At 41.2% G+C, this 25,141-nt stretch overlaps 1 protein-coding gene across 5 annotated transcripts; it reads right to left on the reverse strand.

The window, feature by feature from the left end:
• Positions 1–1,105: 1,105 nt before the first annotated feature.
• Positions 1,106–23,822, reverse strand: LOC130528051 (gamma-enolase-like). 5 transcript variants are annotated; one of them, XM_057036985.1, is made up of 14 exons: positions 23,582–23,822; positions 17,484–17,569; positions 17,267–17,362; positions 16,996–17,054; positions 15,036–15,105; positions 14,268–14,401; positions 13,896–13,987; positions 13,353–13,483; positions 11,875–12,072; positions 11,173–11,374; positions 10,195–10,303; positions 3,572–3,630; positions 3,232–3,251; positions 1,106–1,954 (listed from the first exon to the last, which is right to left on the reverse strand). In XM_057036985.1, exons 2-14 carry the CDS (start codon positions 17,566–17,568, stop codon positions 1,872–1,874), a joined length of 1,338 nt encoding a protein of 445 aa, XP_056892965.1. In that variant the 5' UTR covers position 17,569; positions 23,582–23,822; the 3' UTR covers positions 1,106–1,871. The 5 variants fall into 5 exon arrangements, 2 of the variants coding, with proteins under 2 accessions (XP_056892965.1, XP_056892966.1); XR_008951190.1 differs by lacking the exon at positions 3,232–3,251 and adding an exon at positions 4,164–4,377 and having other exon boundaries at positions 1,881–1,954; positions 23,582–23,821; XM_057036986.1 differs by lacking the exon at positions 3,232–3,251 and having other exon boundaries at positions 23,582–23,820.
• Between the last annotated feature and the right edge of the window lie 1,319 nt (positions 23,823–25,141).

A 25,141-nucleotide genomic window follows, 5' to 3' on the forward strand; every position in this document is an offset into this window, starting at 1 on the left:
TTCGCCAGCACATCACGCACCCAGCAAACCATCCTCCATTCATTGAATTATCCAGGGATTATCTCAGAGCAGATAAACTGTTATTGGTGGTATCATTTGCCTCTAGAGGGGAGAATAGGCTGGCGTGTGAATGGAGGAGACCAGAGAAGAGAAGAGAAGTTGGTGGAAGAGAGTTTTGCAGTGAGGAGGAGGACATGAGTCATGATGAATGAAGCCATAAATGAGTAAAACCAACCATATCTGAATGAGAAAGTGGTCTGAGGGATACAGAGCTACTGTGAGGATATCTATAGAGAAGCTCAAAGCAAGAATGAGATCATGCTTTTTGCAAGCTCTGAAAGTAGGAGTGGAGATCCATAATAGGTCGAAAAACCTAAGGACAAACAACGGACACTCATTATCAGGATAGATGACAGCAGTGTGTAAATTGCTATTGCTAAATTGCTTTGTTGTCCTGGACAGTAGATAACAATGTAGGCCTTAACTAAAACTGTCAGCAGAACAGCATGAAACAGGCATATTTGTTTGAAGGGATCAGTGAGTAGCGGAGAGAGGGAAGTGCTGTTGACACTTTGTGCCAAGTGCAAGAGGCAGTTGAACACGAGGCAGTAAACTAAATGATATTTAATTGTGATTTATTGAAATTAATGCACTGTCCCTGTTTGAGTGTACAAGAAAACATTAATTTTGTCTGTGGGAAATAATCTTGTTCCAAACTTAAAAATATATTGTTATTTACTAGGCAAATGACTAAACTGGGGCAACTAAATAGTCCCTATTCTTATTAATCAGAAATTCTGATTTTTGCTTGTGTTGTTGTCAATGTTTTTTGTGTACTTTTTGATAGTTCATGGTTATTAAATCCCATGTAGTTTCTAGCTGGCCGTGTTTGGGAGGAAACTTTTGTGAAATGTGTTCAAGGAAATCTAAGTTGCAATAGAAAAAAATAATACAGTGCTTGATTATGTTTTGCTTTTTTTTAGTGCATTTAAAAATTCACGGATAAGGCACATTATATAATGGAAAGTTATATTTAGTGTTTTAGTCTTATTTACTGTTCATATTAAATAATATCAATTAAAATATAACATATGACCAAAAACAATAATAGTCCACCAGCTTCTCATTTTTAATTTTCAAGACAGTACTGAGACAGTTTACTCACTTTGTATCTTTAACTAAGCTTCATCTTTTGCTGAGAAATTTCAAGATAGAATGGTGACTGAACACATTTTATTTTATATTATTTTTCATTTCTGGGATTCTTTTTCTTTTTTGTCACAGCTATTCCAACATTCATAGTTTAAAGAAAATGCTAATTTGCTTCAGGAATGAAAGCCTAATTGATGTAAAGCACAGTCATGTTATCAAAAAACTGAGAGAAGACAGGAATATAAAGGAGAGAAAGTGAATTAGCCTCCTCACAAACATGTTATGGTTCACAGTCCACATGAGATTATGTATGTAAACCTTTCTCTTGAAAGCCTGTCCTTTATCCTTCTATAGTGCCTTTAGGTGCATGCTTGACATTTAATTCTAATCAATATTTTACAGAAAAAAAAACATTCCACTCTCTTCGGTCACTGTATTCAGGATGCCTTTAAAACTACAGTAACAGTACATGTCTGGCTTAAATAAGTGACATAAATTTTAACACCCTGAATGCATGTGAACATGCTTAGAAGTTTTGTGTCATTTGTGTGTATATAAACCTCCTTTTAACGTTAGTGTATCATTTATATTGCTGTTCATTCCTTACTCATTTCTGAATTTCATTGAATCCCTTTGTGGATGTCATCTCATGCATATGTACATGCATGTGGGTTTTTGCGAGAGCGAGCGAGCGCGAGAGAGAGAGAGCGCGAGAGACTTCATCTGTAAGATTCACAGGGCGCTGGGGTTCCGGAAGTTATGGCCAGCAAAGCGAGCCTGGTCACCCAACTCCTCCTCAATCCTGCGCAAATAAAAGAAAATACGTTTTTTGCGTCATGCTGTGTTTCCCCAGTCATTGTGTTTTGGTCTCTCAATTCATCACCTCATTTAAATGCCCCCAATTGTCGTTCACCTGTTTCTATAATGATATGTTTTATTTGTATAGCATCTTTAAAAGTCAACAGAACAGAAACAGAACAAAAATTAAAAGAACAGTAAAATGATGCAATATCACATTAGAAGCCCACCTAAAAAAGTGAGCTTTAAAAAGAGGTTTGTAAGAATACAGAGACTAAATACCACTTTTGCTCTCAGGCAAGCTGTTCCAAGCCTCAGGGCCTTGACTGTAAAAGCTGGATCACCTTTTGTCTTCAACTTTGACTTAAGCGGAGTACACAACTAAGGATTTTCTTAAATCTTAAGAGATTTTTTTATTAGAGACCCCACACGTGAAGATAAAATAATCAGGCATTGAATATGTATGATTGTAATGTGCGTGATGTGCTCCAATAATCTCAATGCAGCACATCACACAAAGATTCTGTCCCAACGCCAATCTAGAATCTCGTCCTCTAAGTCAGAAACCTTGCATTATCTAACAAAAATAGAAGAAACATATCAAGAAACAGAAAACACAACATGCAACATGGAAGGCAGGTCATGGGATTGTTTTTAAAATTATTTTTAAAAAAATCTGTGGAGAAAAACCTGGAGGCAGCGCAAACCATGCCTTTATGACTGCTTCTTAATTGCTACATCACATTGCTGTCTCAGGGGTCATCGGCTTTCACCACATACATGAAGATTTTTCATTGTAAATAATGCTCTCGTAAAGTTTAACATTTACGATTGTCGGCCCTGACCATTTTCAGTGTCGAATATTGAGACAAATTCACTCTTAACACCCCTCAGACCACAGGATAATCTTGTAATGAGGCGGTAACCATCCTTAGATGGGAAGAGGGGAAATCATGATAAAAAAATAAAATAAAGCCAAATTATCGTTACGTGTCTACCCCACTAACCCTAACCCTAACCATAAAGTTGGTACCTGAGGTCTCAGGTTGTAGGCTGGTTTATATGAGGTCAACAACTGCCTATCAGACTCATGCATGCCTTAAAACTGGTGACGTTACCTTTTAAATTCTGTAAAATTTATTGGGTCACAATATAGCGCCTGAATCTTCAAATTGAAAATAGACTCAGAACTGAACCTCAGTATAGATAATTGGCTTTGTTCAGAGGAAACCATACTGACTAATATGTGTTGAATGGAAATGAATACTTGATAATACACACCTATAATGATAATCTTTGATCTGGAATGATAAAAGTACAGTTGTACTTTAGCATGGCATATAGCCAGTCATACAGATGCACATTTCATTGTACTGATGAGCATTTATTGATGCTGCTGTAAATCACCAGTCAAAAGGGATTACAACACAAAGCTGATCCCACCATCTTTCCCTGCATTCAGATGCCTTATGAAAGGGTGATGTTCCCCGTTTCCTCAAATAGCCTCATGGTGCTAAGCTATTGGATGCTAACATCAAAACAACAAATGCATATTTTGATCATCCAAAAATGAACTAAAAATAAATTACATGATGTTTGTAAAAGATTGTGGTGTACTGACCTTATGAGCTGGTTGTATTTGGCCAGCCTCTCAGATCGGCAGGGAGCTCCAGTCTTAATCTGCAACACAGTTTATTGCCACTAAAACCACAATCAATGGTCTCAGATTAAAATGCTTATCATTTCATTTCAATGTATTCTACATTGACTATTGTGTTTTTGTTATTTAGCCTCACTACAAATTGGATTAAGCCACACAGTGATATTTAAGCACTCAAAATGTGGTTACATCTTATCTACAAGTCAAACGGATTTTATATATGAATTTGGTGTGTTCACATGTACATGTGTTTTAAACACATTTTTCTTTTGTGAGATTGTTTTTTCCCCAGTCCTCATATATAGTTTTTTAAATTTCAAAGGGTATCAACATGAGACCTGGCTTCAGGAGGAGTATGTTAGCTTAAACGAATTTACTCCTCCTACCGATCTCAACTATCATATTCCTTGTGGTACTGGTCGGGGAGGGGGAGTGGCAGCAATCTATCACTCCAAGTTATTAATTAATCATAGACCAAAACATGGTTCCAATTCATTTGAAAGCCTGACTCTTGGCATCACCCATCTGAACCGTCCATCCATCCATCCTCTACCGCTTATCCGGGGTTGGGTTGCGGGGGCAGCAGCCTAAGCAGAGAGGCCCAGACTTCCCTCTCCCCAGCTACTTCTTCCAGCTCGTCTGGGGGGGATCCCCAGGTGTTCCCAGACCAGTCGAGAGACATAATCTCTCCAATGTGTCTTCCCGGGGTCCTCCTAGCGGAGGGATATGCCCTGAACACCGGACCCCCCTCAACACCATGACTGCACCTAGAAAGTATGTCAATAAACTTTACTTTTAAGATCAGACTTAAAACCTACCTCTTTAAAAAAGATTATTGTTACTAATTCTGTAGTTCCAGTTACTATCATAGATAGACAAATTATCATACTTTGGGGGTCGTCTAATCATTAGGTCACATCTTAGCTATGCTGTTATAGGCCATGGCTGCCGGGGTCCGGAAACATGATCACCTGACAGGCCTCTGTCACCCCACTGGGTCATGGTTTCCTCTCCTCTCCTTTCCTCCTCCTCATCAAGCAGACTAGTTATGCTGATTCCTGTGTAGTTTTTCTGCTTCTCCCCCCCCCCGCCTCTATTTATTTACAGGTATCGCCGCCTTCGGAGCTGCATGATGACCTCCGGCCCCGCTGACCCGTTGTATAGTGTATTTTTGTGTGTGTTTCTGTGCTCTGTGCCTCTCCTCTCCTCTCTACCCAGCCGGCCATCAGCAGGAGGGTCCCCCTACATGAGCCTGGTCCTGCTCAAGGTTTCTTCCTGTTAAAGGGGAGTTTTTCCTTGCCACTCTTGCTTGTCTGGGGTTAGGCCCTGGGATTCTGGAAAGCGCCTTGAAACAATTTTGATTGTATAAGACGCTATATAAATAAAGATTGATTTGATAAAAGTTATGAATAGAATCGGTGACAAAGGGCAGCCCTGGCGGAGATCAACCCTCATTGGAAACTGCCAGCAATGTGGACCAAACTCTGACGCTGATCGTACAGGGAGCAGACGGCCCATATCAGGGGGCCCGGCACCCCATACTCTAAGACAGGGGTGGGGAACCTTTTTCATATCGAGGGCCATTTCAATTTTTATAAAGTCCTCCGAGGGCCATACTATTATGAACACATACCTAGGGATGCAAAAAAAAAGACAAAAAAAAGTCTATAACCACTGTGTTACTAAGTCTCATGATTGCTGCATTTGAATTTGAATTATTTAACACACATGCATATAAAATCACCAAAAAAAAATAGAATAAAATGACAAACAAGTAAAATATGTTTTCATGATCATACAAAACAATAAAAAAAGAGGTGCAGAGTTGAGGCAAGAGACCCGTAAGGGCCTGTTCGAGGCCTCTACTCACAAAAACTGCAATACAACAAGATAATCAAGAAAATAAATGAAAAGAAAGAAAGATAAAGACAATAATAATAACAACTAGAAAGCACTCGGAGAGCGCAGACCTCCGCCAAGCGCAACAATTCCTGGCATATTGTGATTTCCACCATAAATATTAGTCCCACATATACTTTGACTACATATGTAGATTCCTTGACCATAAAAACATACCGTTAGCCACTGGAATCATAACAATATATGTCTTAGTTCAATAGAAAAAAAATTCACGCTTTGAAACAATTTTACTTTGTCCGGCGCGAGTGCCTCAGCCGCGGCTACGAGGCACGTTCACGAACTCTCCTTCGGCGTGAAGTTTCAGCTTCGTGGCTATTAATTCACTCACCACAAACCTTGCACGCGTAATATTCTCTCTGTCGGTACATGGTCGTGTGAAAGCTGCTTGTTGAGCCTCCAAACTCCGACGAAGAGCATTCATTTTATCCAAACTCATCTGTCCTTTCAACTCGTCGAGTTTAGCGTGTTTCGCTATGCATTCTTCGTCCGTGTCAATCAGTCCAGCCCACTACGTACATCACATGCTGTGTTCACACTCGGACATAACATAACCGTCCGTTTTGTCTCAGAAAACGGGAAAATATTTCCTCTTGTTACGAAAGAAATTTCAGGATACGAAAGGCTAAAATACGCTACCGCTGCTACTCGCAGCTCGCAGAGTTTAGCGAACGGTCCCACTGTATAAGTGCACATGTAAAATATAAAAATCTAATTGCGTTGAGGGCCGGTAGAAATGGTCTCGTAGGCCGTATACGGCCCGGAGGCCGGGGGTTCCCCACCCCTGCTCTAAGAGGACCCCCCACAGGACACGGTCGAATGCCACAAAACACATGTGGACTGGTTGGGCAAACTCCCATGCACCCTCGAAAACCCTGCTGACGGTGTAGAGCTGGTCCACCGTTCCATGGCCAGGAGGAAAACCACATTGTTCCTCCTGAATCCGAGGTTCGACTATCCGGCGGACCCTCCTCTCCACTACCCCTGAATAGACCTTACCAGGGAGGCTGAGGAGTGTGATCGCCCAATAGTTGGAACACACACCCTGGTCCCCCTTCTTAAAAAGAGGGACTACCACCCTGGTCTGCCAATCCAGTGGCACCGCCCCTCATCTGAACCGGAAGGCAGAAAAGCCACTTTTGTTTGTATTTGTATATCGGCCGCCTGCTGGGCCACATTCAGAGTTCCTATCTGAGTTCTCTGACTTATTATCTGACTTGGTCCTTAGAACAGATAAACTTTACTTGAGTCAGTTGGTTTCCTTCAACAGATAAATCAACCAAGTCATAGCTTCAACCACACCCTAGATATAGTCCTGAGTTACGGTGTTGAGGTAGACATGTGTCAGTGTTCCCTCAGAACCCACTCCTGTCAGACCATTCTTTGATCACTTTTACATTTATGATTAAAGATTCTTCTATGCTCAGAACACAGTCTTACTATAGCAGATGTCTTTCAGATAATGCTGTTGCTAAGTTTAAGGAAGTGATCCCTCTGCTGATCCCAGGACCACCGTGTGCTTCTCCAGGGATTAATCATTATAATCTTAGCCCTGCAGAGGTTGGCTCTATTTCTGAAGGTGCAGCAACCTCACAGAATCACGCTTGCCCCCCTGAAAAAGAAAATAGTAAATTAGGAGGTGTGCCCCCTGGTATAATTCACACATTAGGACCCTCAAGCAGAAATTGCAAAGACTAGATAGGAAGTGGTACTCTTGTAAAATAGATAGCTACCATTTAGCTTGGAAAGACTGTCTGGTAGTTTACAAAAAGGCCCTCCGTAAGGCTAGGCCCTGGGATTCTGGAAAGCGCCTTGAAACAATTTTGATTGTAAAAGATGCTATATAAATAGATTGATTTGATTTGACCAGATCAATTGTTCTTTAGTGACAGGTTAGGTACCCCAGTCCTACAAGGTGGCAGTGATTAAGCCGTTGCTTAAAAAAAACCATCACTGGATCCTGACATATTAGCAAATTATAGGCTGAAATCCAACCTTCCTTTTATCTCTAAAATTTTTGAGAAGGTGGTGGTGACTCGGTTACTGGAGCACCTGCAGAGAAACAGCCTGTTTGAGATGTTTCAGTCAGGCTTTAGAGCTCATCACAGCACAGAAACAGAACCTCTTAAAGTTACTAATGATCTCATAGCTTCAGATCATGGACTGGTTTCTTTGCTGGTTCTGCTGGACCATCAGTGCTGCTTTTGATACAGTTGATCACAGCATCCTGTTAAATAGATTGGAACATATGATTGGGGTTAAAGGGACAGCACTAGACTGATTTAGATCATATTTATCTGATAGATACCAGTTTGCTCATGGCCCCGGCATTCCCTCTTCATACAGTAGGGTTAGCCATGGAGTTCCACAAGGTTCTGTACTTGGACCAATCCTTTTCACTGTGTACATGCTTCCCTTAGGGAATATTATTCGGCAGCATGGGATATATTTTCATTGTTATGCTGATGACACTCAGCAGAGTAGTTAGTGAAGCTTCAGACCTGTCTTAAAGACATAAAGTCTTGGATGTCTTCAAATTTCCTCCTCTTTAACTCAGGAAAAACTGGGGTCATGGTGTTTGGTCCTGAACCTCTCAGGGATAGATTAGATCACATGATCACTCTAGATGGTATCTCATTATCATCTAGTCTCTCTGTGAAGAATCTTGGAGTAACTTTTGATCAAAACCTGTCCTTCAACTCACACATTAAATTAGTCTCTAGAAGTGCCTTTTTTCACCTGACGAACATTGCAACGGTAAGGAAACTACTGATGCGGCATGATGCTGAAAAGTTAGTCCATGCTTTTGTTACTTCCAGGCTGGACTATTGTACAGTGGGACCTCTACTTACGAATTTAATTCGTAGAAGTTGCTTCGTAACCTGAAAATTACGTAAGTAGAGACGCATTTTCCATGTAAATGCCCTAATCCATTCCAAGCCCCCAAAAATTCGGACATAATATCTTTTATAAATCATAAAAATGCATTAAAACATGTAACAAATACATGTCACAATTAGATTACCGCACAATAAATGTAGGAATTCAGTGCAAGGCTTCTCCAGGAACAAAATTAACTATTACAGGGTAATCTTACATTAGCCGTCACTACTAGCAACAAACGTTAACACTTGTGGTAACACCGCCATCTAATGGACAAACATACGAACACCCACAATAAATAAAAGTGAACTGAAGGCGACGCTGGGATACACACAAACTTGTACATATTGACGTCCCTCCTAGCCAATGGGATGACAGGAAAATGCTAGGCGACAGCAAATGGCAGAGCAGCTACAAGCAAGTTTGTGTTCGCTAAACTCCACGAGCTGTGAGTAGCAGCGGTCGCGTATTTTTGACCTTCGTATCCTGAAATTTCCTTCGTAACAAGAGGAAATATTTTTTCCATTGAGACGCTTCATAACCTGAAAATTCACATGTAGAAATGTTCCTAAGTAGAGGTCCCACTGTATTTCTTTATTATCAGGGTGTCCAAACATCTCTTTAAGAAGCCTCCAGGTGATCCAAAATGCTGCAGCTAGAGTTCTGACAGGTATTGGCAAAAGAGATCACATAACTCCTGTACTGGCGTCTCTTCTAATTTAATGGCTGCCCATTAAAGTTAGAATAATTTTTAAAACCCTTCTTTTGACCTACAAGGTCCTCAGAGGCCTAGTCATCCTACCTGGAGGAGCTAGTGATACCTTATCATCCAAATAGACCGCTCCGCTCTCAGAATGCTGGTCTACTTGCGGTCCCCAGAGTCTCTAGGGGTAGAATGGGGGGCCGAGCATTTAGCCACCACGCCCCCCTGCTGTGGAACCAGCTCCCTGTCCAGGTACAGGACGCCGACTCCATCTCTACTTTTAAGATTAGACTTAAAACCCACCTCTTTGAAAAAGCTTACCGTATTTTCCGGACTATAAGTCACACTTTTTTTCATAGTTTGTCAGGGGGTGCGACTTGTACTCCTGAGCGACTTATGTTAAATAAATATATTACAGAATTTCACATGTTCGTTATTTTCACACTGACGACTACAAGAGGGCACTCTAGGCGTGTGTACATGAGGAACGCTGAAGAAGAAGCAGTGCTTCGTCTTTGGAGTTAGATTTGATTGTTTGGTAAACTTGCTCGGATGTTCTTTTGCTATAGTTATCTGAATAACTGTTAATATGTTACGTTAACAAAGCAGACACATACTCAGTTCGTTGTGGGTCATGTAGCTGAATTTGTTACGTTAGCATACCGTAACCCTATTGCTAATCCATGCTAATGGATTGCTAATTGCCTTTCAAGATGAAATGTATGTTCTTGGTCTCGGATTTTATCAAATAAATTTTCCCCCAAAATGCGACTTATAGTCCAGTGCGACTTATATATCTATTTTTCTTCTTTATTATGCATTTTTTGGCTAGTGCGACTCAAACTCCGGAGCGACATATAGTCCAGAAAATACAGTACTATCCCTGGGATTCTGTAAAGTGCCTATAAACAATTTTGATTGTATAAATAAAAGATTGATTGAACATTTAAATTAGTTTTTCCACTGATTTTCAGTGGCAATAGGTACTCACTTTTATAACAATAATGATATTGAGGTATCCGCCATTGTTTTACCGCAATAATGATATTGAGGTATCCGCCATTGTTTGACCGCTACTCACTTGTCCAGTGCATAGTCCGACCACTAGATCAGCAATGATGGTGTCCTCTGTCTCTCCGGAGCGGTGGCTGACTATCACACCCCAACCATTTACCTGAGCCAATTTACACCTGTAACATAAGAGAGGAAAAAAAATCTGAAATTGTAGTTGCAGCTCTTTCTGACTCTCATGAATTCTTTTAAGTGATCTGAGTTAATGTGAAGACAAGTGGCCAGCACAAGGTGGGAACGAATGAAAGAAATAAAGCAAATGCTGTTTGTGCCTTTCAGTGACCAAGGGAGTGGGAGCCAGTTCATTAGAAGAAGACTCAGCAGTATATCTACATCTGAAGGCAACAAGGACATTAGTTTTTTGGCAACAAAAATGCTATCTTGAGAACCTCTTCCACACAGCCTAACACTCTCTCTCACCACTAACCATACTTGCCCACACGACAACGAGTTTATTGAATCCATTTGTGCATTTCTAAAATGTCAGAACTAGAAAACAACTGTGAACTCACCAAGAACTCAAGCAATTAAGAAACTTTTAAAGGTTATGAATAGCAAGATAAACAACTTGTGAGACTTGTACTTTGTGATGATGTGCCAACATTGCTGCACTGAACATTACCAACACAATGACCCCGATCTGTTACCATTTAGACTGAGACCTAAAAGCAGTGATCAATTGTTGATCTAGTTTTCCTCATTTTAATTTGGCACTGGAAGCCACTCATTTGGTTTTTTTCTGCTCTAACAGGCAAATGTGAACAGTGTAACATAATACATACAATTACAAAGACATGTAAATATACATTTGTAATTAAGTCTATGTTGACACTTTGCCTTCTCTGTGCACCATACCTGTTTGCTTGTTATGTCAAGGTGATGGAGGCCCTAGCTGCATGTATATTAAGCATACTTTTTTAAAAAAAATTTTTATCATTGAACAATTGTTTTATATTGCATGTATTGTGACTGAAATGAGCATACATACGCTTGTATGGCCTCAGTGATGGAACCAATCTGGTTGACTTTCAACAGTAGGCAGTTGCAGGCTCTCGCCTCTGCAGCTTTCTCTATCCTTTTTGGGTTAGTCACTGTCAGGTCATCCCCTACAACTTGAATCCCAACCTGAGCAGTCAGACGGGACCATGCATCCCAGTCATCTTGATCAAATGGATCCTCGATTGATACAACTGATGTTAAAAAAAGTTTTTTTTAAACAAGAAATCTTAAATACGGTATATTTTGTTCATATCTGAAGTTCTGCAAGAACCACTAAAATTTAACAAATGACAATGTAGCTTATTTTGATTTATTTATATTCATTTATAAACATACTACTACTACTGTATGTGCAACTTTTTAATTTCAGAAAAATTATATAAAATACCAAAAAATAACTTCTGAGGTAAGATCTGAATTTGACAATAAAAATCTGAGTTCAATGGGAAAAAAACTTCTTCAGATTTTCTTTAAGGGTTAGGATTAGTGTCATCTAAAATTTTGACAATTTGTACCCGTATTCTCATACGGGGTATAGAGGCTGCATATTATTGTTTGACTTTTATTGTTAATTTGTTTTATTTGTGTTTTTATTCATGTACAAAACCTTGGCATACTTTGCTGTTATAAAGTGCTTCATAAATGAAGTTGATTTGAGAGATAAAATTTAAAGTTGCAAAACCATGTCTACCTGGGTAGTTGTTGACAAAGCTCTGGTAAATGTCAGCAAGCTCCTCTGCAGAGATATGTCTCTGAGAATCTGGTGGAGATTTGAAATCCAGGTCATATTTCCCCTCATGATGGAACTCTGAAGCAGCAACATCCATCCCAACGACAACCTTTTCTGTGAAACCAGCCTTCTCTATGGCTGTTTGTAGCAAATCAAGAGCTGTACAGAAGTATATAGTAAGGATTATATACATGCAAATAATTGTATCTATTTCTCAGTGCATTGTCATTTATCTCTTATCAAAAATATAGTGTCCCAAGCAGGTTTAAGAACAGCCAATATTACTGTGGATATACCAATGGAAGCAGAGTAGTTTAGTCATCTACTGTAGCTTTGTAAAGCTATGAAGGTACCGTATTTTCACGACTAATGCGCACCTAAAACACTGAGATTTTCTCAAAAATCGATGGTGCGCTTTATATGGTGCGCCTTGTGTGTGGAGTTCCAAAATCTGCTGTGTGCCTCTGGTAGGTGCGCTACGGTAAATGCTCCGCCCATCGATTAGCGGCACACCTATGCGTAAGGATCCCCTAAAATGGCGCCGGTCAAGCGACACGTGTATGAGGCTTACTCTAAACTATAGGCCATCGAATATGCGGCTGAAAATAGCAATCGAGCAGCTGCAGGACATTTTAATATAAATTGGTCCATGGTCAGAAAGTGGAGAAAACAAGAAAGTGAGGAAGACAAAGTTGAGTTTCTGCGGGAACAAAGCAAGGTGGCCCGAGGTGGAAGACCAAGTGGAACAGTTGGTTGTGGAACAGCAAACAACTGGAAGGGGCGTCTCTACTGTCATCATTCGGCAGCAATTGCTGAAGAAATGAACATTCAGCACTTCCAAGGAGGTCCGTCTTGGTGTTTTCGCTGTGAGGAGGCGGCGTCTCTCCGTACGCGCAAGGACAACTGTTGCGCAGCGGCTTTCCGCAGATTACCAGGATAGGGTGGCCATCTTCCGCCGCGACAAGATGGCCACACCCAACCACATCTATGAGGCAGCGGCGGGCAAGTTATGCCACCATATGCGAGTCGGAACCAGTCGGTGAGTCTGATTCAGATGAAGAGGAATTCGGGATGTTGGACATTGAAATAGCGCAGCTGTTTAATTCAGATACAGAAAATGAAAACTTTGGTTTTGTGGTGGAAGAATGAATATTTTGTTTAATAAATGTGTCGAAACTGACCGTTTTACTTCCGTTGTCATTCTTTACTGTATGTCTTAGCATGCGCCTATTAATACGGTGCACCTTATGTATGTTTTAAATACAGATATAGCACCCATAAGTGAAACTGCACCTTTTATTACAGTGCGCCTTATGGTCGTGAAAATACGGTCGTCTAAATTTTCACTCTTCTATACTGGTCTGTGGAAAGAAATTAAGACCAGTAATTTTTGTTTATGTGATAAATTAACCTTAGGCATTACATTAACATTTCCTCACCTTCACTGTTCTCTAGGATGTTGGGAGCAAATCCTCCTTCATCTCCCACATTGGTAGCATCTTGGCCATATTTCTCCTGGATCACTCCCTTCAGGGTGTGGTACAGTTCTGATCCTATCCTTAGTGCCTCCCTGATGGTTGGAAGAATGTGGTCTTTAGAAGACACATTTTTTTACTTGTTACATTGGCCCTATGAACAGTGCTTAATAAATTGATTAGACCACCTGTCATAAAAATAACTATTTGAAATAAATTCAATCCTTTCTAACCAATAGGTCACCCAAATCCTGTTAATCAGACCAACTCAGACCTCTTTTTGCCAGCACCTTGATTTTCTAAACAAAAGCATAGTCTAATCTGATGCCTCAACCAGCAAAATCCCAAAATCCTTCAGTCAAGTCTTATTCACAAAACAACCATAGTTATCTGAACAAATGTTATAAAAATGAAACCCGTTTAAAGTAAATGAAAAGTAAAGCAAAAAAACCTCTCACCACATCTAAAAAACTATAAAAATAGATTTAGTTTTAGAATGGAAAGTACTTGAAGGACTCAGCTCCAACAGGAAGAACCATGAACTCCTGCATGGCCAGTTTGTTTCCTGCATGAGAACCCCCATTTATCACATTAAAGGCCTGAGGACAGAAAGAACAGTAGCAGTCATGAGGTGAAAATATTAGGGTGATATTGGAGGGAGTAATATTTGAATAAAAAATGTATATAAAACTATGCAATGTCTATATCCACAATATACACTATACATTCTTCACACACCAAGTTAGTATTTCATATTATTATACAGCAGACAGACATGAAATAATACACTTTTGAGAATAACTAACTACATTTTGAATACACATTTTCCCAATGTTGTTTTTTGTTTGTTTTTATGTTTTGTCCAGTCTGTTTTCTTACCGGAACAGGCAACACCAGCTCTGTGTTTCCAGCCAGGTCTGCTATGTGGCGGTACAGAGGGATTTCTTTCTCTGCAGCACCAGCCTTACAGATAGCAAGAGACACCCCCAAGATGGCATTGGCTCCAAACTTAGCTGTTTTACATGATACAAGTTTATTTCTATCTTTATTGAACAAAAAGAATTATTCCCCTATTGACATTTTAGTGTAATATAGGTTTGACAAATAGAAATTTAAACAAAGTATAGCTAATAGTCAAGCAGTAACACAAACAAGCAAACCTCATCCAATATTTGAATGTTCTATAGTTTCCAACATTGAAGGTATAAAATTACCTGATTAATGTTGCTGATGGGAATTCTACAGTCAAATATAAATGTATAGCTAATTAACCACTGCAGTTCATAAAAAGGTCTAACATGTAAGGACAGTTTTAAGAGTCAGGTGAAAATAAAACCATGTCCATTCAATCAGATTTATGTCATCCACGTTGGATTAAAAAATAGCTCTTTATGAAAATGCAATAATCAAAATCATGTCTATCTCAGTAGCATAACTGCTGACTTCTTCGATAAACATGCTGAGATCAAAATATCCTTTACATCTTGTCTTTTCAATATTTATTGTTAAATGTTTCCCAAAATTACTATAACATAGCACTAGTACCATTTTAGTGTAACAATACAAGTCATCATATGTCAAAGTTCTGCATTAATTTTGTATAGACTCTAGATGTCGATGGATCATCTATTACTAGCTGTGACTCACATTTATTTTCTGTACCATCCATCTGAATCATCATGTTGTCTAGCTGCTCCTGCTCCACCACACAGATTTCCTGCAGTAAATACACCATGAAAAACACATTTGCAGTCAAATGAAAACTCTTACCAAAAGAAATTCATATATAGACAACATAACTTTCACATTTTAACAATTTAGTAAAATAGATTCTGCTGATTGTGCATATTCAAATGATATGGAAGCTAATTTATACCATTGCAATTCAACACAAAGCACCTACAAAGTAACCTAATTAAGATTCTCTTTATTCCTAGACCAGAATGGAGGAAAAACCACACACTGCTGGACCTCTGCCTAACAAACACTTATTTCCAGTTTCAGGGAGGTTTCTACAGACAGAAACATAGCTGTGCCATGGGCTCAGTGATATCACCCATTATAGCCAATCTACTGTATACTTTGAGAAAGTGGAGAGCAGCGCAACCTTCACAGGAACTGGTCTCAGCCCCTGGTGTAGATATGTAGATGAACATGGATCAAAATCAGAACACGGAAAGTAGAAACCTTCACGGAACACAACACAGTGGACAAAAACATCAAGTTCACTTGTGAGAGGTCAGAGGAACAAGTCTGGCCTTCTTGGACTGTGCCGTGCACACTGAAGGAGACCGGAGCCTCAACATCAAGATCTACAAAACACACAACTTTTGACTCCCACCACGCTCTGGAACACAAGATAGGTGTCATCAGAACCACTGGGCCTAGAATGAGCCCACCAGAACAGAAGGAAAATAAGAACATTAAGAGAGCCCACAAAACCTGAGGCTACCCTGGCTGGTCCTTCAAATCCTTTAGGAAACCCAGAGATAGAGAAAAATTGGCCAAAAATACATAAGACCATTGTCATTCCATATGTTGCAGGGCTATCTGAGAAGCTCAGACACTCAGCTCAACAAACATGACATCCCAGTGCATTTCAAATCCACACCACCACCCTGAGGCAGAAGCTTGTCCACCCAAAGGACAAAACACTGAGACACAGAGTAATGTAGTGTATGCAGGAATGCCCAGACCTGTACACTGGGAAGACCAAATGTTATGGCCCACTAGTGAAGTCCACAACAAAAGAGGAAGACTGTCTGGTTTAATCATTTATTTTCTGAACAAAAAGAAAACACCCAAAGGAGTATGGCAGGTGAGAATGAAAATCAGTGGTGTGAGCAAGTGACTGGATAAAGTGAGTGAATGGGTGAGGTATGCTGTATTTGCAAAAGCCAATAATTCACCAAGAGGCAAAGCAACTGGGCACGTGAGGTGGAGTTGCAGAAGTAGGACAAAAAGCCCAGAATGCTGGATCAGGTGGAGCTTTATAACCTGCAGATCACTGGCCAGGTGCTCCAATTAGGTCAGCCCCATCCTACTGGAAACCTGCAAACCACAGAGCAAGACAACTCCACAGCTCAGGGGGCGTCATACCCCCCTCCTGTAGGGTACCCTGGTTAGCTAACACATAGCCCAGTTGACACGTATCATTAAATCTAAAACTACTCTCACAAAACCAAACTGTCACTGACCTCCCCATATTTCCCAGCAACTGGATCCTAAAAGCACTACTGAGGAGATCATTAAGTTTAGAAGATTTTGCTTTGGCTCCAAGAAGTCCTTTACCTTCTGTCGGTGATAGGCCAATTATAAAGTGATATTAAAGCCTGCCCATTTCTCCATGCCTGATTTTGGTTAAACATTAGAGAGCCAATACATATTTTTAAAGCAGATGCAAAATTGCATGGATGCTCACAAATTTACCAGAATATATGCACATTTTCTGTTTGTATACAGTGGATCAGATGGTACAGATTCTATTGTACATACCTATACAAACACAATCCATGTCACTGTATAAAGTGCAAAATCCTGACTAAGCATTAAGAATGTTTCAAACTGATAAAAAGAGCAACACCATATTTAGTGTATAGTAACTTACAGAGGCTATAAGGGCAGGACCCAGAGTATCATTAATGTGGCCAACTGCCTTCAAAACACCTGCAAAAAAAAAGGACAAATAGAAGCTAACTGTGACTATTATTCAAAAGTTATGTTTTCTGTTAATCAGAATTACAATAAGGTACAGGAAATAGTGAAACAGGCTACCTTGGCAATGCAAACCTTAAGGAATTATGTCTTGTGTTTAACAAGGGATTTTTTTTTAGGATCTAGAGTCTAGACTCTCAAAACTTATGCAATTTTCCAGGTACCTTTTCCCTTGTACCGACTCTTGTCTCCATCCCGGAGTTCCAGGGCCTCATAAATACCTGTGGATGCCCCACTGGGCACTGAAGCCCTGAACAGTCCTAAAGGTTTTTTTAAAAAAAAAAAGAAAGAAGACATTTTTCACATTTTAAAAGCAAAACACACATGCAATAAGTTTAAAGAAATGAAAACATTTAAAATTACATGACAAGTTTTTTTTACCTTTCTCTGTATGGAGGTCCACTTCCACAGTGGGGTTTCCCCTAGAGTCCAGAATTTCTCTTGCAACAATCCTGAGGATTGACATCCTGAAATGCACACAGGAAAGAGAAAAATATCTATCTATCCATCTGTCATGGATGGGTTGATCAGGACCCGAACGCAGGCCAGGACACAGTGGTAAAACGGTCAAACAGCTTTATTTACAGGGGGGAGGGGGCACACAAAGAACACGGAGCACACGAGGGCAGCCCTCCAGGACTGCGGAGCACCCAGGGAACAGGGGCGGCCCTCTAGGAGACACGAAGCTGGCGAGGAAGACGAACAGACACGCTAACAAGACAAACAGAACACGCTAACAAGACAAACAAAACACGCTAACAAGACAAACAGACACCCTGGCACTGACAAATGAATAGGCAGCACGATGTAAATTGCCTACAGGTGCGCCTGCCAGCAGTGCCAGCTGCCACCAATTGTGCCCCACACCACCCCCTGCAGGACAACGACCGACACAACCCAGAAACCCTGACATCTATCTATCTATCTGTCTGTCTGTCCGGCCGTCCGTCCGTCTGTCCGGCCGTCCGTCCGTCCATCCATCCATCATGGTTTACTGTTGTTAGATGTGGCTAGGCATGATTAACTGACCACAGTTCAGTTCCAGTTTGACAAATATCATCAAGTATCTCTGCACTCTCCAAGGTGCTGATCTGGCTGCTATTGTAATAATGTCCCCTAAACATAGGAATGTCAGAGGTAATGTCAGAGGAATGTCAGAGGTAATTTTCCCCTGTGCTACTTTTCCTGGATTTATGAACAGCTGAGTTCAATTTTTTTACATTGCCTTAGTGAACAGAAAGCATGTTCTGTCTGTTAATAATTAATTTAATCTCTTAATAGATCATTACATTCAGTTACTTTTTTGATAGGGCGGTGGTAGCTCGGTCTGTTGGAAACTGGGCTGAGAAGCAGAAGGTTTGCCGTTCAAGCCCCAGTGCATACAATACAGCCCCACTGGCTCGGACAGAGTAGAGATAGAGTCACGGACAGAGGTGAAACAAGGTGGGTGGGGAGAGTGAAAATGTGGAAATGGTGTTGGAGGTGACAGGTGAGATGGGTGAGATGTTGGGCGAGATAGGCGAGATTGATAAGACTGGTGAGGTGGCCGAGACAGGTTAAGTGGGCAAGGTGTTGGGTGAAACAGGTGATTTGGTTTGGACAGGTGAATCAGGTGAACTGGGTGACACAGGTGTAATGGACGGTGAACTGGGTGAGGGGGGTGTGATGACAGGTGAACCAGGTGTGGGTGGTGTTGGAGCGTCTGAGTGGTGGTGAGCCTGCTTCTATGATGTGGCGAGCAAGTGCAAGAACATTATGAAGGATGTGGAGGAGAGTAAAGCCGGGTGGATGGAGGATGCAACTGCTGCTGTGGACACCAGTGACTGTGAATCCTATGAGTCTGACAGTCAGGAAAGTAAACTGTACCCAAAAAAATGTACAAATTGTTTCTCCAGCTGTCACAGCTCCATTCCCCTAGTTCCCCTCTGTCCCTCTGCCTCAGTAATTTTCCACTCTCCCTGCCTCCGCTCTGCTCTACCTGCCAGCCACTCCCACCCCGTCAGCTCAACTCCACTCACCTGCAAGCACAGCTGCAGCCGATTCCCAATCAGCCCTGCTTATAAACCTCCCCTGCACGCTCGTGCTTTACCAGATTGTTCTTCAGTGGTTCCATGCAAGACTCTCCAGCACTTATCTGCCTGACCGCCTGTTGCTGAACCTGTTTGCCCCTGACCTGCCTGCACCATCTGTCTCCCGGTAAACTGACCAGCCTTCCGTCCCTGACCATGACTTCTGCCTCAGCGTTTCTGGTTCCTGTCTGCTCACCTGGTCCTGACCTCTCTGCCTGGCCCCGACTTCGCTGCTGCTCATCCCCAGTCTGCTCTGCTGCATCGTCGGCCTCATCTCCTGTGCGCCCCTCTCTGTCACTCCTGCCTGCTGTAAATGGAACTGTACGGTTCTGAGGGTTCACGTGCTCCCCTCAGTTCCGCATCCTGGCTCTGCTCAACCCAATCCCCGGGCCTGAAACCCATAGACTTTGTGTGGGCCCTGAGCCTGAAGAACGGACTGTTTCCTGTGTTTCCTTGTCTGCCTGAGTTCCTGTTGGCCCGTGTACTAATAAAGGTCATTACTAACGGTCCCAGCTTTCCAGAGTACTGCATTTGAGTCTAAATTGCACCCATCACAGCAGCAGACCAAAGGCATAAAGGGCCTTGATCTGGAGAAACATTTTCCAGACAGGCTCCTTATCAGTCAGCATTTGTCACAGATCTCATGGACCAGGAGATTTTTAAACAAATGTAAGGAAGTAAGCTCAATATCTAATGATTATACCAATCATTTTGTTTCCTTTCTTTTGTTTCACTGGCTCTAGTTTTAACCTTTCCCTCCCTGTGTTTAGTGAGTGGGAAAGTTAAATGTAAAGGTAGCTGAAGAAACAAGGAAATGGGCATTGTGTTTGACACAGCACAGAGGAAATGCATTGATCTGTTTTTACAAGAGCTCCGCAGTGATAAAGGCAACAAGGCAGACTGGGAGAAAGAGTGAGACAGGCAGGTGACTTTTAGCCACAACATCACCCTTAGTGGTGGAGTGGGCTTCCTCTTCTCCAGGGGCTTTACTCCATCCTCTCTGGAGCCTGGTCTACGGGGTCCGTGCCATTGTCATGCCGGAGTGCAGTCGTTACTCTTTGGCCCCAAAGGGTAACTTGCAAGACATCAAAAATTGGCACTTTGTGCCTCTCCTGTGTCTGGATTACAATATTCTGACCAAGGCTTTGGCTAACAGGCTGAGAGAAGCTATGGAGTAGGTCCTGAACCAGGATCAGACCTCCCGTGTGCCTGGCAGACCCAAATCCTGGCAGGTAGACGTCTACCTAATTCAGGATGTTCCGGAGGTGTATAGATCATTGGGCATTGATACTGTTCTTATTTCGTTAGACCAGGAAAAGGAATTTGACCACATTGAGCACAAGTTCCTCTGGAAGGTGACGGAGAGGCTTGGGTTCAGCCCTGGTTTCATAGCCATGGTCCATGTCTTGTATAGTGGCATTGCAAGTATGATGAAGTTCAACTGTAGTCTATGTGGTAACTTAAGGGTGCATAGAGGCATCTGGCAGGGCTGTTTCCTTGTCGGGAATTCTCTATACTCTCCGCCATGAGCGCCTCCTCTCTTGGATTCATGCAAGCATTGGTTACCTGTTTTTACCTAATTTTAGTGGAAAAATTGTTTTGTCTGCTGATGCAAATCATGTAATTGTGATGGAGTCAAATCCAAAGGATGTTGATGCTTTATTTAATTTAACAGTTTTATTTAATCACCTGTCCGTAGCAAGGGTAAACTGGCAGAAAACAAAAAGTCCTTGCTGTTGGCAGATGGACCAGTATTTTCCCAAAATGTATCCGGGTAAAGACATGGTTTAAAATACCTTGGGATTTCTTGGAGATGAAATAATAGCCAGCAGAGCGGTCACGTGGTGCGTCATTCTCTCCAGGATGCTCATTATGTATTTGTAGCCTACTTATCCTTTGGAAAGTTGGCTAATACAGCTAATATAGACACTTACAGCATGTGTTGCTTTCATTATGAGCTCTATATAAGGCTTTTAATTTTTTGTGGCTCCAGACAGATTTGTTTCTTGTTTTTTTGGTCCAATATGGCTCTTTCAACATTTTGGGTTGCCAACCCCTGTCCTAGTGGCTATGGCACCTGCTTACTTCCCTGAAACCCCACCCCCCTCGGGGCTATCAGAATGGCTTGTATTGGGTCCTGCAGGGGGTGCTATATATGCCCAGAGAAGAGGGAGGGAGACTGAACAGAACTGTGGAACAGAACTGCCAGCTTGTGAACTGACAGGCTGAGAGGAAATGGAGTCTGTCCATTATGGAGGGTGCTGTATAAGCCGCCCCTAAAACCAAGGACAGACAAACATCCAGTGGAAAACCCCTAAATGGAGCCATTGCCTTGAATGCTTTTATCTTTGTAATTAATCCTGCTGTGGCGAACCAGTGTCCATTCTGCTGCCTTTGTTTTTCATGCTTCCAATGAGTGTGAGAGACTCACAGTGATATTTAATCTTTATACTGTTTTTTAAAAAAAATTGTTTTAGTGAAACATTTTGTGTCTATATTTGTGTCTAGTTCACACTATAGTACTACCGGTACATAGTAGACATACTATGTCGGTGGCAACTCCTAAATTTTATTTCTGGCAATCTATATAGCAAGGAAGAGCAAAATGGAAGGCAAAGTTGTTGATAAAGCTGCTACAGTGTGACACTGCAATGCCCGGTGTGTACCCTGAATGGAATTCAGTTTTTGCAGAATGATCAACAAATTGAACCAATTCTCTGACACCTGGTGTTGCAAAAATGTTCTCTGTACTGTAATTGGTAACCAATTGCACTTTGCACATTTTCTCCAAGAGTGCCTGTATTGCTGATTTATTTAGTTATTTATCTCTGGTATTTCACAATGTGTTTTTGTGACTAAAATGTTTTTGGAAAGATCAAAATCTTCTTCTACTGTTTTATGGCAGTTGGCAAACAACTTGTAGGTACATTACCGCTACCTTCTGGACTGGAGTAGAGCAGAATACCCTAAGGTTGAAATCTTACTACTAAGCCCCACTACATATAAAAATCTAAAAATCACCCTGAATCAATCCTCTGAATTTCACCTCAATGTAAAAATAAATGGTGCCTTATTTCTTTTAAGCGTAGCCAGTCTGATTGAAAGCATTTGAGTGGTCTCTGGATGAGATCGGCGTGGTTGGCAGAGTGGAGAAGAGTTGGGATGAATACAAAATTACTGCATAACGAGAGCAGAATGGCAAAACCATGCAAAACTTAGCCTTAAAAATCTTTGCCTTTTACTCTGTGCTCCATTATTATGCCCATTTCTACTGCATTTATGGGTAGAAAAAATTTCAAATGCAGATCTTAAATCTTTATTTTAATGAGGTGAGCTTTCATCACTACTATTAAATCAACATCATAAAGATAATTCAGGTGTTTTTAAAATAAAATTTGCCTTTTTGAAAAACACAATATATAAATTATTTTGTAATATACTGTAGCCGTCAGTGGGTGGTGTCTCCAGGTCCTTTTTCATAAAATGATAATAGCTTCAATTATTATGAAAATAAAGTGGTCTTTTGTGATTTCCTACCATGGCTGGGCCAAATTTATAGTTTCTCAATTTTTGCCACTGTGACCCTGCAGTTCTTTTTGAGACCATTTTAAGATCCATTTTTGCCACTGATTTTTTTGTTGTTTTTAAGCTCAAAATGTCAATAACCTCAAGTTGCTGAAAAAGAATAATGAATGATCTAAATATTATATGCATAACCTTAACAAATATCCAAAATAAATAAATGTTTAGTCTAGTTCTGTAAATTTCAACTGGAACACTAAAATATTGATATTCAAGCAAACATGTTAGTCAGCAAAGAAAATTAAAGGGCACGAGTATAGGTGAAAGAAGCTAGGAGGAGCTTTAGCTGATTTGATTTTGATTTGCTTTTGAAGAAATATGAAATACGAAACCTTCCCTTAACTATCTATGTGTGTGGGAGAGAGGGAGTGCAGCCTTAGTGGGAATGAGGTGGGGTAAGAGATAAATAATTAAATGACATTTAGCTCAAGAAAAGAGAAGAATTGGTGAGTGATAAGGAAAAGGGGAGATAGAGGGTTAACTAATGCATGAACAGTGCATATATACATGTAAATAAACTCACTAGACTATGATTACTACACAAACAAGGATGCATTTTCCAGAAAATGCAAATGCACAAATACTGCAGTATGTGGTCTTGTACAAACACACACTAACAAACGCACCCACAGACACACAAGCACACATATTTTATTTACATGATTTTTATCATTACTCACATTTTATCTACATTATAGCCAAATAGACATACATATGTGCTCAATTTTGCATTCTGCCTTCACCAATTAGCATATATTCACAATCAAATAGGTAAGGAAAAGATACAATAACTCATAAAAGAGACAAATCAAGATTTGCTGTCTTTACCTGCTGCCTATGTGTCTCTTCTGCTTTTCACGAGTCCAAGGGGTACTGAGAAGGCAATGAGAGAAAGAGAGGAAGAGGAAAACCAAAGGGGGGTTGACACTGAGGGGGGAGGGGAGATAGCTCAAAGAGGAAGAGGAGGAGGGAGGGTTTCTTATAAAAAAAAAGACCAGATAGGAAGGATAATCATGAGGTACACTGTGTGATGATGCTTTTGATGAACCTTGGTAAAAAATAAATGAGAGGAGACTTTTTTCTCTCTCTCCTCCCACAGTGGGGTTTAGTCTATATAGGTCCAGTTACATAACCCAGCCTTCTCCGTGATGCAGACACAATGATGCCGTGTTCATCTGTCTGTACAGCAGCAGCAGAAATCAAATCATTTACTCTAGTAAATTTGACTATTGGCTGCTTGTCTTATTCCCTGACACATGATGAATTTGCAGGCTGGTTTCAGGTGCAAGCTTTACAAATCCTATTATAGTATAACATGAATCAATATTATTAAATAACATGAATCAATGTTATTTTATGTATCTAGTTTTTCATTTAAGTTTTTAGTAATCTCTACTCCTTGCACAGCTCAAAGCTACTGATAGTTGTAATTGCTAGCCATTAGTAGTGCTAAAATGATTGACATTTGATAAAACATTTTATCATCGTTTTACTCAGAAATGACACAAAATAAGTTTCAAATCAAATCAAATCAAATCAAATCAATCTTTATTTATATAGCGTCTTATACAATCAAAATTGTTTCAAGGCGCTTTCCAGAATCCCAGGGCCTGACCCCAGACAAGCAACAGTGGCAAGGAAAAACTCCCCTTAAACAGGAAGAAACCTTGAGCAGGACCAGGCTCATGTAGGGGGACCCTCCTGCTGATGGCCGGCTGGGTAAAGAGAGAGGAGAAGGGGGAGGACAGGAAGAGGATAGGATAGGTAGGAGAGGAGAGGAGAGGAGAGGAGAGGAGAGGAGAGGAGAGAGGAGAGGAGAGGAGAGGAGAGGAGAGGAGAGGAGAGGAGAGGAGAGGAGAGGAGAGAGAGGAGAGGAGAAGTAGAGTGAAGGGGAGGTAGAGGAGAAGGAGGAGGAGGGGAAAGAGGAGAGGAAGGGAGAGGAAAAGGAGAAGGAGAAGGAGGGGGAGAGGAGAGGAGAGGAGAGGAGAGAGAGGAGAGGAGAGGAGAGGAGAGGAGAGGAGAGGAGAGGAGAGGAGAGGAGAGGAGAGGAGAGGAGAGGAGAGGAGAGGAGAGGAGAGGGAGGAGAGGAGAGGAGAGGAGAGGAGAGGAGAGGAGAGGAGAGGCACAGAGCACAGAAACACACACAAAAAATATGATATACAATCACTTCAGCGGGGCCTGAGGTCATTATGCAGCTCCGAGGGCGGCGATACCTGTAAATAAATAGAGGGGGGGGGGAGAAGCAGAAAAACTACACAAGAATCAGCATAACTAGTCTGCTTGATGAGGAGAGGAGAGGAGAGGAAACCATGACCCAGTGGAGTGACAGAGGCCTGTCAGGTGATCATGTTTCCGGACCCCGGCAGCCTTGGCCTATAACAGCATAAC

This window comes from Takifugu flavidus, chromosome 6, assembly GCF_003711565.1.
Source record: "Takifugu flavidus isolate HTHZ2018 chromosome 6, ASM371156v2, whole genome shotgun sequence".
NCBI lineage: Eukaryota > Metazoa > Chordata > Actinopteri > Tetraodontiformes > Tetraodontidae > Takifugu > Takifugu flavidus.

Coding starts and splice junctions, on each gene's coding strand:
- LOC130528051 (XM_057036985.1), bottom strand. CDS start 17,568: ATGTCAATCCTCAGGATTGTTGCAAGAGAAATTCTGGACTCTAGGGGA. Junction 17,055..17,266: donor GAGTCGGTACAAGGGAAAAG/GTACCTGGAAAA, acceptor TTTTTTTTGCAG/GTGTTTTGAAGGCAGTTGGC. Junction 3,631..10,194: donor TCGGACTATGCACTGGACAA/GTGAGTAGCGGT, acceptor ACTGTGTTGCAG/ATTAAGACTGGAGCTCCCTG.